The 12,482-nt window shown below is 38.1% G+C and overlaps 3 protein-coding genes across 3 annotated transcripts; 2 read left to right on the top strand and 1 right to left on the bottom strand.

Annotated features, from left to right (window-relative positions):
• The first annotated feature begins 1,408 nt into the window (after window positions 1-1,408).
• LOC18011719 (xyloglucan glycosyltransferase 4) lies at window positions 1,409-4,609 on the top strand. The gene is made up of 4 exons (XM_006395313.2): window positions 1,409-2,320; window positions 2,410-2,718; window positions 3,224-3,628; window positions 3,765-4,609. Exons 1-4 carry the CDS (start codon window positions 1,682-1,684, stop codon window positions 4,431-4,433), a joined length of 2,022 nt encoding a protein of 673 aa, XP_006395375.1. The 5' UTR covers window positions 1,409-1,681; the 3' UTR covers window positions 4,434-4,609.
• A 4,873-nt stretch (window positions 4,610-9,482) lies between these two features.
• LOC18011863 (peroxidase 31) lies at window positions 9,483-10,706 on the top strand. The gene has a single exon (XM_006395312.2). The coding sequence runs from the start codon at window positions 9,521-9,523 to the stop codon at window positions 10,490-10,492; it is 972 nt and encodes a 323-aa protein (XP_006395374.1). The 5' UTR covers window positions 9,483-9,520; the 3' UTR covers window positions 10,493-10,706.
• A 155-nt stretch (window positions 10,707-10,861) lies between these two features.
• Window positions 10,862-12,013, bottom strand: LOC112083385. The gene has a single exon (XM_024151094.1). The coding sequence runs from the start codon at window positions 12,011-12,013 to the stop codon at window positions 10,862-10,864; it is 1,152 nt and encodes a 383-aa protein (XP_024006862.1).
• Between the last annotated feature and the right edge of the window lie 469 nt (window positions 12,014-12,482).

Here is a 12,482-nt window from a genome sequence, read left to right as displayed (position 1 = left end):
TATATTATAATAATGTTGTGAAATAATATTTTATGCTCGCAAAATAGAAACTTCCCATGTGCTTTTCTGATTTCTCTCACCAGTTACGGTTACTGTCTTTTTCTTAGTATGTATACTTGAAAATAATAACTCATTAATTTTATAAATACAAGAATATTGGCATTGCTGATAAATCACTTTTCTTAAAATGCTATACGCGTGTAAGTAAATAATTTTTGAGTTTTTTGCTGAAATAAAACAAATGAAAATGTTTCTATATATAAAGGGAAATCAATAGGCTACAATAAGCGGATACATTCAACCAAGGGCATTTAACACTGTTAACCAGGATAATTAAAGAAGTAAGAAAAAAGAAAAAAAGAAGTTGGAAGACAGTGAAGGGACAACATTAGCTCCGTTCTCTATTAGTGTACTTTGAATCAAAAGTAAAAGGATTTATTAAAGTTGATCTAATTACATCTTATATAAGTTAGTTCTGGTCTTCGCTGGACCAAGTTGTCATCCTCCAATTCCTTGCCAATCAACCAAATTTATTTTAGGGATTTTCTTGGAATCATCTTATTTTCCTTGTGTTTTCATTCATTTTTTTCTGAATACATACACATATCTTATATATGCATGTATCCACACGGTTTTATGATTGCATATTTTATTGAAAAATGTATTTACGAAATTATGGGGATAGAGATCTAAATTTTCCTAAAATAATATGTACAACCGCCTTTCTCCCTACACATTCAGAATAAGTAGACGCGGCTTTATGCTTTTCAAAGTAACTTTAACTAAAAAAGCTCAATATGTAGAGTTTCATTGGTAACATAAAATTGACCAACCAACGATCTGTCATATTGGTACTAAACTGGAGGAATAGGTAGTATTTTCCTGATATATATTTGTAATACTTTTTCTTATCAATTTTTGTTTATTTTTACTATATATACAGAGGATTATAATTTTTAATCTGATTTCATATTTACAAAAGGTTACTTACCTTGTAATCTCGAGTCTTGTTTTATATATTACCACAAAAATCTGAAAATTCAGAAGTATCATAAACTTTAGATTTACTGTTTACGTAGATAGTTAACACTTTCTGAACCTAGAATATGTAATACTTCTAAAGTTTTGGATTCGGATGATATTAGAAATAAAACATGTTTTCTGGTATCTAGGATATTTTATCTTGTTCTATTGTTATAAATCTCTCTTCTTTTAGTTATGAAAGCTGGAAATAAACATCCACTAATAAGATACCTGCCGCCAAAAAATAAAGAGGAAAAAAGATCCAACTTTTCTTTACTTTTTTAATTTTTTTAAAAAAGAGAAGAAAATTCAAAGAAAGGAGGACTCTTTGTTCTTCTTCTTCTCTCCTCTTTATTACCAGTTGTTAACTTCAGCACATGATCCTCGTCTCTCTCTTTCTCTCTCTCAATCACAAGTTTCAGTTACACAGCTGCACAAGCGTATCCCAGATTCTGATCTGATCACTGTTTTGTCTGTGAAAACAAACGATCCAGTTTTTATGGAAACTTTAATGAAACAGTGACGACCCAAATCCTTTTTCCATTTCCCTGTTTCATCTTTATAATGACAAACATTTCGTAGTATCAAACATCAAATCTCTCTTTTTTTTATACTCCTACTCTGTTTTTCTACTTCTTCTCTCTTAAAAGTTTCATTCATGGCTCCAAATTCAGTGGCAGTGACAATGGAGAAGCCAGATAATTTCTCTTTGCTAGAGATCAACGGCTCAGATCCATCCTCATTCCCTGACAACAAAAGAAAATCAATCAGCCCAAAACAATTCTCATGGTTCCTCCTCCTCAAAGCTCACAGAGTCGTCTCGTGCCTCTCATGGCTTTTCACTTCAGTCAAAAAAAGAATCGATTTCTCCTCCAAAAACATAAACGAAGAAGAAGATCCCAAAAGCAGAGGAAAACAGATGTACAGATTCATCAAAGCCTGTCTCGTTATCTCCATAGTTGCCTTGTCCATAGAAATCGTCGCGCATTACAAGAAATGGAATCTCGATCTCATAAACAGACCGTCTTGGGAGGTTCGTGGCCTTGTCGAATGGTCTTACATGGCTTGGCTCTCGTTTCGATCCGATTACATCGCTCCTATTGTCATCACTCTCTCCAAATTCTGCACTGTCCTCTTCTTGATCCAGTCTCTTGATCGGTTAGTCCTCTGTCTCGGCTGCTTCTGGATCAAGTTTAAGAAGATCGAACCAAAGATCATAGACGATGATCTCGATTTGGAAGACGCATCCAATTTCCCAATGGTCCTTATTCAGATACCAATGTGCAATGAACGAGAGGTAAACTGTAAATACTCTGTTTTTTGGACTCTGTTTCTTACTCTGTTTTGTGTTCTGTTCTGTAATTGTCATGTTCTGTTTTTTGTTAGGTGTATGAACAATCAATAGGAGCAGCTTCGCAGCTTGACTGGCCAAAGGATAGGATCTTGATTCAAGTTCTAGACGATTCGGACGATCCAAATTTACAGCTTTTGATCAAGGAAGAAGTATCGGCTTGGGCCGAGAAAGGCGTAAACATAATTTACAGGCATCGATTGATCAGGACTGGTTACAAAGCTGGGAATCTAAAATCGGCTATGACCTGTGACTACGTTAAAGATTACGAGTTCGTTACCATTTTCGACGCAGATTTTCAACCAAATCCTGATTTCCTCAAGAAGACTATCCCTCATTTCAAGGTAATCACACAATATACCCTTACTAAAAAAGGAAAATCTTTTTCTTTTCAAGTTTCGTAATTTACGATGATGTTTCAGAGAAACTCAGTGAAAGTTCCTTTTTTTTTACACTGGTTTTATAATTTAGGAAATAATCTTCCAATTATACTCGTCACCGACAGTTGTCTCGCTTTTAAAATTATATATTTTTCGGTGGGTCATGTTCAAAGTAGCCGACAAATACAAAATATTCTTGAAATGAGTAAGAAAATCTAAGTTGGATGTTATGTATGAAAATCATTAACCGACAAAAGTAAAATTACAAAAATCAACACGTCGTTGGTTGATTTTCACAGAATCAAACTAAATCTAGTTGAACCTAATTTTGAAAATTTATGAGATTTTTTTTATTAGTGATTTTGTATTAGAAGACGACTAGAACTAGAAGTTAAAAAAAGTTGGTCTTTTGTTGTGTTATTTGTTTCTTTTTTTGCTAAAAAATGTTCTGTTGTGTTGTTTATTACAGGGAAATCCAGAGCTAGGATTAGTCCAAGCAAGGTGGTCCTTCGTAAACAAAGACGAGAATCTCCTCACGAGGCTACAAAACATAAACTTATGTTTCCACTTCGAAGTTGAACAGCAAGTGAACGGAGTGTTTCTCAACTTCTTCGGTTTCAACGGAACCGCAGGTGTCTGGAGGATCAAAGCATTGGAAGAATCCGGCGGGTGGCTCGAGAGAACCACCGTGGAAGATATGGATATCGCGGTTAGAGCACATCTTAATGGATGGAAATTCGTCTACCTCAATGACGTTGAAGTCACTTGTGAGTTACCTGAGTCTTATGAAGCTTACAAGAAACAGCAACATCGTTGGCATTCCGGTCCAATGCAGCTTTTCCGGTTATGTCTTCCTTCAATCATAAAATCAAAGGTAAAAATAAAACTAACATTCAATTTCTATAATGACCTACTATAACCACTTAGCTAGGTTGAACATCCAATTTCCAATAATATGGATAAGACTGAATTGTTTTTTTTTCCTCCTGTTTTTGATTTTGGTTTTGCAGATATCCGTAGGGAAGAAGGCGAATTTGATCTTCCTCTTCTTTCTTCTGAGGAAGCTTATTCTTCCATTTTACTCATTCACACTCTTCTGCATCATACTTCCATTAACAATGTTCATACCAGAAGCCGAGCTACCTTTGTGGATCATCTGCTACGTTCCTATTTTCATTTCGCTTCTCAACATTCTCCCTTCACCTAAATCTTTCCCTTTCTTAATCCCTTACCTCCTTTTCGAAAACACAATGTCGATAACCAAGTTCAATGCCATGATCTCTGGGCTGTTCCAGCTCGGATCGGCTTATGAGTGGGTTGTGACCAAAAAGACAGGGAGATCATCTGAATCCGACTTGTTAGCGTTTGCTGAAAAGGAAGAGAAATTGCATAGGAGAAACTCGGAGTCCGGCTTGGAGCTTCTGAGCAAACTCAAGGAGCAAGAGATGAATCTTGTGGAGCAAGAAACCGTGAAGAAGAGCATTGGAGGGCTTAGGCCGAAGAACAAGAAGAAGAGGAATATGGTGTTCAAGAAAGAGCTCGGGCTTGCGTTCTTGCTGCTAACCGCAGCTGCAAGGAGCTTTCTATCGGCTCATGGTCTTCACTTCTACTTCTTGCTGTTTCAGGGACTGTCTTTCTTGGTTGTAGGATTGGATTTGATCGGAGAACAGATCAACTAGACACACACACACAATATGAAGACAGAGAAGAAGGGAAAAAACCCGTTTATATTCGCTTATTTTTTTGTTTGTTTTTTTAATTCTTTTCCCTTTTTTAAAATGTGGGTTTTATACATAATTTTCAAGAACTTATAATGTCCAGTCTCAGATAAACAAATGAAACGATTAATTTGTGATATGATTTTGGCCTAACTGTCAAAAAGTATAGCTCTTAAATGTTATGTATTAAGAGTGGTTAATTAAGATTATGCTAGTGATCAGATTGAGTTTAAAACATTGTCCTATTAACAAGGGAGGCAAAAGAGAAATGTAAAAGAGATATGTTAAAAAAAAAAAAGATGAGCCAGCTGGGTTTACTAAACCAGTTTGCCATGATCTGGTTTGAAATTATCTTCATCTGTAAGTCTTCTGTTCTCATTGTTTATCACAGTGGCGGTCCTGGCGGAGGCAGGTGTAGTAAGATGGGGGCAGGTGCCCCCAATAAAAAAAATAATTAGTGTAAATTGTTATAAAAAATATTCTTGTCTAAGACTCCCACTAAAAGGGGAGCCATAAAAACTCTCCCGGACATACCTCCCTAGGTGTCTCCTTCCTTTGCTCAGATCTAGCTTCTCCTCCTCTCTCACCGGTCGTTTGTCGACGCTCCGCCTCTCCCCTCCTCCTTTACTCAGATCTGCCTCCTTGCGTCGAGTCTTTCTCCGGCCTTTGGCCGTGAGAAAGGGCCGACACCTTTCTCCTCCGCGTCGTCTCGTCTTCAATCTCTCCCATCATGTTGCTCCTTTGCTTCTCGTCGTCAAGCTGTCTTCACACATCATCTCGCCGTCTCGCCGTCTCCATGACTCGTTGGATGGTTGATTTTAGAGCGCTGCGCTCTCCTCTGCTCTCCTCCGTCAGATCTGGCTTGTCGTCGCCAGCGAGTCTTCCTCTCCCCCTGCAAGGCTGCCCCTCATTGTTTGTCATCTGTTACCCAAAGGATGCCTTTCTGCAGTTGGTTTTGGAGATTACGAAGCTCGCTTCTGTCCGACCACCGCCATGATCGCTTTTCTCAGAGGGTTTAGCTCATCCTCCGACAATACCATCTCCTTTCCTCTCCCGGTCCTCTAGGTTTGCTCCTGCTCTTCACTCTCTGTTTCCTCTGCTTTGGAATGTTATCGGATGATTGTTGAGTGGGTGGCTCTGGTTTTGTGGAATCTGGGTTTGATTTGTTATGTCATGATGGTTTTGGTCGCCTTCGGTTCCACTCTTCTGCCCTGTAGTGGCATACTTATCGCCTTGGTGCGATCTTTTACTGCAGTTTGCAGTGTCTTTACTGTGGAATACAGTGTCCTTACTGCGGTATACAGTTTCTCTATTGTACTCAATCCGGTTTTTGGTGCTGTGAGTTTGTTTTCTTTCTTTTGGTGGCAGATTGAAGATGAATCAAACATTACGTCTCCTCCGGTGATTCAGGTTCCATCGGTGTTTGTAACCCTTTGGGTTGCATTGGATGCAGTCTTTCAAGAAGTTCATGAGATCGTTTTAGTTTTTTGATTTCTTATGGCTTTTTATGAGTTGTATTGCCAATCTATTTTTCGGCACTTGTTGCCTTGCTTTCATGTATTCTCTCTTTTGTTGGTTGCATTTTTTATTTTGTCGATAGAGTTTGAGGCTCCTAAGTAATGAAAAAGTATTTGTTTGACAAAAAAAAATGATTCTTGTCTCCACACCATATAATATATTTGTTCTTATCATTTGATAATGTTTTAGTATAATTGTTTTTGCTTCTAATAAAAAATACTCCTAGCTCCGCCACTGTTTGTCAAACAATTTTGTCTTTTGTTATTGTTAGTTTTACATTTTTAAGATAATAATACTAAAGAGATCTCTAATACTAAATGTCCATGTTTTGGTCTTTCTTGTTTTTTTGGGAATGTATCCAACTATCCATGATTAAACATGGAAACAGAGAGAACTGTGGCAAATGTTACACAAATATGACTACGCATGGTGGTCTTTGATCCACATTAATCTGTAATGTTTTACATATCTTTCTTTGATCCACCTTAATCTGTAATGTTTTACATATCTTTCTTTGATCAAATTTTTGATGTCACATCTATGTTTACGTATTTTAGAATTTCCTATATTCAAATATTTAAACCTATTCAAACCTTTGTACGATGGTCAATCGACAAATAATCAGTTATCTTCAACACGACAGGTAAAAGTGACTATTCTTTGTGTTTAGGAAACACAAAAGTATGAGAAATACTTTGGCAACCCCCGCAGCACCAAAAGTACGGATTAGTGTTTTGCGATTAAATTGTTAGCTAACTGGCAAAGACAACAAAAATAGGTGAAAGTACATGAGTATACGACTTTTAGATCATAATAGATAAAATATCTTGAAAAAAATCGGGATTTTTAGTCAGCTCTTTTTTTATAGCTTTGACGGCCAGGATCAATGACAAATTACCAACATATTGTGGGTCCGCTAAATCACATGCTTCGACAAAAATCACAACTGTGTCTAGCTATCATTGCAATATTTCCAATTCTTCCTTCGAATTATATTTTATTTTAAATAACTTGTCTTTCAAAAGAAATCACATAGCTTCTACGATCAACCGATATATCTAACAAACTTTGAATAAAACTTCGATCATCATCACATTTTGGGCTATTTGTATGCTCTTAATCTCCGAATAAACGATTCAGTTTTCTAAACACAATCCTACAACTATCATTTAAGTTTTGGGGGAATTTATTATGGCCGTATCTAAAGCATATATGAGGAGTACTGTATGCGTAGACTTCATTAAAAATTGGTGTCTTTAAGGATCTGAAATATTTGTAAGAAAAACACATGTAATTCTAATTTATATTTTAAATATCGAACATTCACCATAAGTATTTTTGAACCGGCTTCGAGTCATTGGCGTTATCTGTAAATTAACGTAAATTAATTATATTACTTTTATGCAAATCGTGTATTACTAATCATTTGTTTATTTCATGGGTTTTTAGGCCGATCCTAAATATGTTTGGGTACGATCTTACAAAGATTTGAACAACTTAATGGACAAAACAAATTTCAACTTATATTCTCCGAATCATTAGCATTATGTGTAACTTAATGTAAATGAATTATCTAACGTCATATATATATATATATATGTTAGTTTATGCAGATCGTGTATTACTGATTTACTGATCACTTGCTTCTTTCATGGTTTTAGACCGATCTTAAAAATATTTGGATACGATCTTACAAAGACTTGAAAAACTTAATAGACAAGACACACAATAGGTAGCTCACTCGTATCCTCTGAGGTATACATCTTTAGGACAGTATTCTTGACGTTAAAATTATTCACGTTTTGACTTTCCTCATGTATAAGACTAGTCTAGTTAATGAGACAAATGAAATTTAGAATTATTCATTTTTAGGAAAAAATATAAGATTAGACTAGTGAACTCGTTATTTTCTCGAAAAAATCAACTATTATAAAACAGAGGGAGTAAAAGATTCAACAAATAATCGTCTTTATCAATGTGCGTTTTAAATAATTTGTCGGCCATCTAACACAAATAACGGCAAGATTGGCTGCAATACTCGACTATCCCATATACTTTCTACCCAACACTCGATCCGGTATACTAATTTGGAATATATAAATCCAAATTTTTAATTTGTTGCAACTTAGTAACAAACGTGGTGTGTGTAAAACATTATTTGCAGGATCGTTAGCGGGAATATTCATTTTTGTTTCTTCGATATGTAATTTGTTCGATTTAATTATTATTTGTAAAATGCTTTTAGATGGAAATAAGAGAGCCTGAAACATATTTGGAGTTTCCTCACCGTCAGATATCTGATGATAATATGGACCATTACAGTTGTATTTTGCTGTTATTTCTTCTATTGGGTATTACAAACAGAAGATAACAATTGTTAACCAACCCAAGACGCCTCTTTATTATAATTCAGCACCGACATTAATACACACATAAATAATCACAAGTACCATAAAAATGTTTATGCGGTGATTATTAAATACTAATGAGATTCATCACATAAATATTTGGTACTGCCATTACAGCCCAAACGAGATTTCTTAAACACAGTGCTTATTAGGCATGATTTAGGGGACCGTTCCGTTATCATCAGGCATAGGTAAGATAATCATATAGTTTTTTATTTTTCCAAAACACATTTCAAAAAGTACTATTTCAGATCATTAAGTTAAATTAAATATGTAGTACATCATTTCACTCAAGACAAAAAGGACGACACTTTTTAACTTTTTTTTAAAACGAACTGTACTCAAATGATTTTAATCCAGCCAAAAGTCATGATAATTCTGAAATTACCGAATCGCCACGTAATTTTCAATTAATCAAATAAAAACCATGAGACTTTTTAGATTTGGCTAGTCTGTCTTCTCCGCGTGGACGAGAGAGATATTACACAAACAAAAAGTTCAGCTGCATGTGAACTACGTAATGTCCGTCAATTTCTCTGTTTCGCCAATTTTTGGTATTAATAAAATTATCTACACGAATAATTGAATATAAGATATGCATTATCACTAAAAAACGTCATTAATCTATACAACTAACTTTTCTACCGTTGTAAGATTATTTCTATGAACACCCTTATTAAACTCAAATGTTTTCGTTATTAGGTTAAAAATCTATTATGCTATTCCATTATCCATAGATCAAAGTCCAAATTTCTTAATTAAGAATTCGGTTTGGTTCGGATTCAATTTCAGGTTTTTTTTGGGTGGATATCTAACAAGTAATCTTTTAAATCAACTTTATTTTGTGTTGCTCAAATTTAGATCGATTGGGATCAAAATCTCGAGTAAACTGTGTTTTAATTGCCAATAAACCGGTCTACAACAGATAAACCAATCCATCTAATTTAAATTAGGTAAGTGAACCGGATCCTCCATCTACATCCCCGTGATTAGTGGACCGTACATCGGCGCGTGGCATTCACTCTCCCTCCCACTATCTTCATCTTCCTCCTTCCCATTATAATCCCCAACCCCTCTCACTCTCTCTCTCTAGCGCCCCCAAAAAACCTCATTTCTACAACAATGGCGGAACAATCGCCACTCAAATCTCTCTCCCTCCTCCTCTTCTTCCTCACTCTACTCGCCTCCACCGCAGAATCTCGCCTATCCACCGATTTCTACTCAAAATCATGCCCTAGATTCCTCGACATAGTCCGCGACACAATCACAAACAAACAAATCACGAACCCAACCACCGCAGCCGCCGTAATCCGCCTCTTCTTCCACGACTGTTTCCCCAACGGCTGCGACGCCTCCGTCCTCGTCTCCTCCACCGCCTTCAACTCCGCCGAACGCGACTCCTCAATCAACCTCTCCCTCCCCGGCGACGGATTCGACGTCATCACCAGAGCCAAAACCGCTCTCGAGCTCGCTTGCCCAAACACCGTCTCTTGCTCCGACATCATCTCCGTCGCGACTCGCGACCTCCTCGTCACCGTCGGTGGTCCTTACTACTCCGTCTTCCTCGGCCGCCGCGACTCGCGAACCTCGAAATCGTCTCTCGTCGACGATCTCCTCCCTGTTCCGTCTTCTCCGATCTCGAAGCTCATTCACCAGTTCGAATCCAGAGGATTCTCCGTTCAGGAAATGGTCGCTCTCAGTGGGGCCCATTCCATTGGATTCTCGCATTGCAAAGAGTTTGCGGGTCGGGTCGCCCGTAATAACACCGGGTATAACCCGAGATTCGCGGACGCGTTGAGGAAAGCTTGTGCGAATTACCCGAAAGACCCGACGATATCTGTCTTCAACGATATCATGACTCCGAACAAATTCGACAATATGTATTTCCAGAATATCCCCAAAGGTCTCGGGGTACTCGAGTCGGATCACGGGTTATACTCCGACCCGAGAACCCGGCCTTTTGTTGATCTTTACGCTAGAGATCAAGATCGATTCTTTAAAGATTTCGCTAGAGCTATGCAGAAGCTGAGCCTTTACGGTGTACAGACTGGCCGACGGGGAGAGATACGGCGAAGGTGCGATGCGATTAACTGAGTTTTTGGTTTCTTATTTATTTATATTTTTTTGGGAGGAAAAATGTGAGATTTGAGATCGTGAATGGTCTGAGTAATTTGCTCATGTTTTAATGTAATGGAAAACACACATATAATAACCATTATGGTTTATCGTTTTACTTTGGTACAAAATGTATTAACTTTTGTGACGAGATTTGGATATGAAGTTCTGCATTTGAGTGTTAAGATGATAACACGGTTTTTTTTTTTTTTTGAAAGAATGTAAAATTCAAACAAAAAAGTTTTTACATCAAGTGCAGCTGTAACTGAATATGTTTTTGATCAAAAAACAAGCTATTCTAGAAAATTGTAGACAGAGAGTTTATTGAGATATGCAAGAGAAATGCTTTTAGCTTCGCGTCGAGAAGCAGAGTTCTAAGCCATCGTCGTAGGTGTGATCGCCCTGAGTTCGAATACCACTCAGCCTGTTTCGAACCGTCTTGTCAATGAGCTTGATAAGTCGAGCCTGATGGGAGGGGTTTCCTCCATGCCGTCTGTCATTCCTTTCTCGCCAAATGCCATACATGGTAGCTTGGAGTGTATAACGGAGGATGAACATAGAAATCCGATCCTGCGAGCTATCTTTCACAAGGCTAAGGACCTCATGCCAATTCGTGGTGTACCGATCTCGTAAGAGCCCTCGTATCAAGGTTTGCCAGATCTGTTCTGAGAATGGACAGCTGAAAAAGAGGTGATCAACTGTTTCAAGAGGATGATTGCAGAACACGCAACTTGGATTTGCGTTTGCATTCCATTTGATCATACGATCCCCTGTGGAGATACTGTTGTGCATTACCGTCCAGTGGAAGAGAGAATACTTAGGCGTAGCATATTTGAACCAGACCACTTCCTCCCAGCCCCATCGAATGTTGGTCTGTCGAATTTGCAGCCATGTATCTTTTGATCTAAACCTCTGTTTAAATTTTTCGTGACCACATTTCCAGAGTGCTACATCTTTCAGATCGTAGTTTGCACTGGCTCTGTATTTCTCTATTTCATCCTCGACCTGATTCAGAATCCCAACTCGATGTCGCCTGCGTCTATGGTGTTTGAGGACCATCTCCACTGTTGTATTCTCTCGGAAACCAAGATCTATATATCCCCTCTGACCCAGAATATCAACGAGACGTCCAAGAGATGACCAATGATCAAACCAGAACGATGTCGCCGAACCACTGCGAATGTCCATGCGATGGAAAAGTTTTGCCACTGGTCTTAACTTTAAGAGTTTCCTCCAGATCCAAGAGCCAGCTTGAGTCTTTTCCTTGAGAGACCAGAAAGAGTTCTTGCCAATCAGATTCTGGTGAGTCCACGTCACCCACATTGAGTCGTGAGCAGAAAGGATCCTCCATACAAGTTTTAAAGCCGAGATCTTATTGATTTCCTTGAGAGGACGTAGACCAAGTCCTCCCTCACTCAGCGGACGAGTAACCATATTCCAGGAGACTTTTGCTTTATGCGAAAGAAGAGATGGACCAGACCATATAAAGGCAGAGCACATCCCCTCGATTTCTTTAATCTAAAGGCCGCCAGCCAGAAGTTTGCTATGCTTGAAAGAACAGAACGAACCAATTGTAATCGACCAGCGTAAGAAAGGAATCGAACTGTCCAACTTTTGATTGTAGTTCGAATCTTTTCTATCAACGGAGCGTAGTCTGCAGACGTCATCTGCTTCGTAAGTAAAGGCAGCCCCAAGTACCTTACTGGAAGATGACCCGAGGCAAATGGAAAGTCCGCAAGAATCGAGTCTTGCTCGTCCTGTGCCAATCCTGCCATGAAAATGGTGGATTTCTCCACACTAATCTGCAGGCCTGAACCAAGAGCAAATTCATCAAACACACCTGTATGACCCCTTCAATGGATCTCTTTCTACCATCCGTGAATACCATAATATCATCCGCGAAGCACAAATGTGTTAAGGGGATATTTTTACATCTGGGATGGTAACCAAACTTCCGATCAGCCGCCGC

Source organism: Eutrema salsugineum, unplaced genomic scaffold, assembly GCF_000478725.1.
Source record: "Eutrema salsugineum unplaced genomic scaffold, Eutsalg1_0 scaffold_6, whole genome shotgun sequence".
Classification (NCBI taxonomy): Eukaryota; Viridiplantae; Streptophyta; class Magnoliopsida; order Brassicales; family Brassicaceae; genus Eutrema; species Eutrema salsugineum.
This window is presented reverse-complemented; position numbering and strand designations above follow the sequence as displayed.

Bases quoted from the DNA above. Each gene is read 5' to 3' on its own strand.
- LOC18011719 (XM_006395313.2), top strand. From the start codon at position 1,682: ATGGCTCCAAATTCAGTGGCAGTGACAATGGAGAAGCCAGATAATTTC. The intron at 2,321-2,409 runs GTAAACTGTAAA...GTTTTTTGTTAG, and splicing joins CAATGTGCAATGAACGAGAG to GTGTATGAACAATCAATAGG. The intron at 3,629-3,764 runs GTAAAAATAAAA...TTGGTTTTGCAG, and splicing joins CTTCAATCATAAAATCAAAG to ATATCCGTAGGGAAGAAGGC.
- LOC18011863 (XM_006395312.2), top strand. From the start codon at position 9,521: ATGGCGGAACAATCGCCACTCAAATCTCTCTCCCTCCTCCTCTTCTTC.
- LOC112083385 (XM_024151094.1), bottom strand. From the start codon at position 12,013: ATGTGCTCTGCCTTTATATGGTCTGGTCCATCTCTTCTTTCGCATAAA.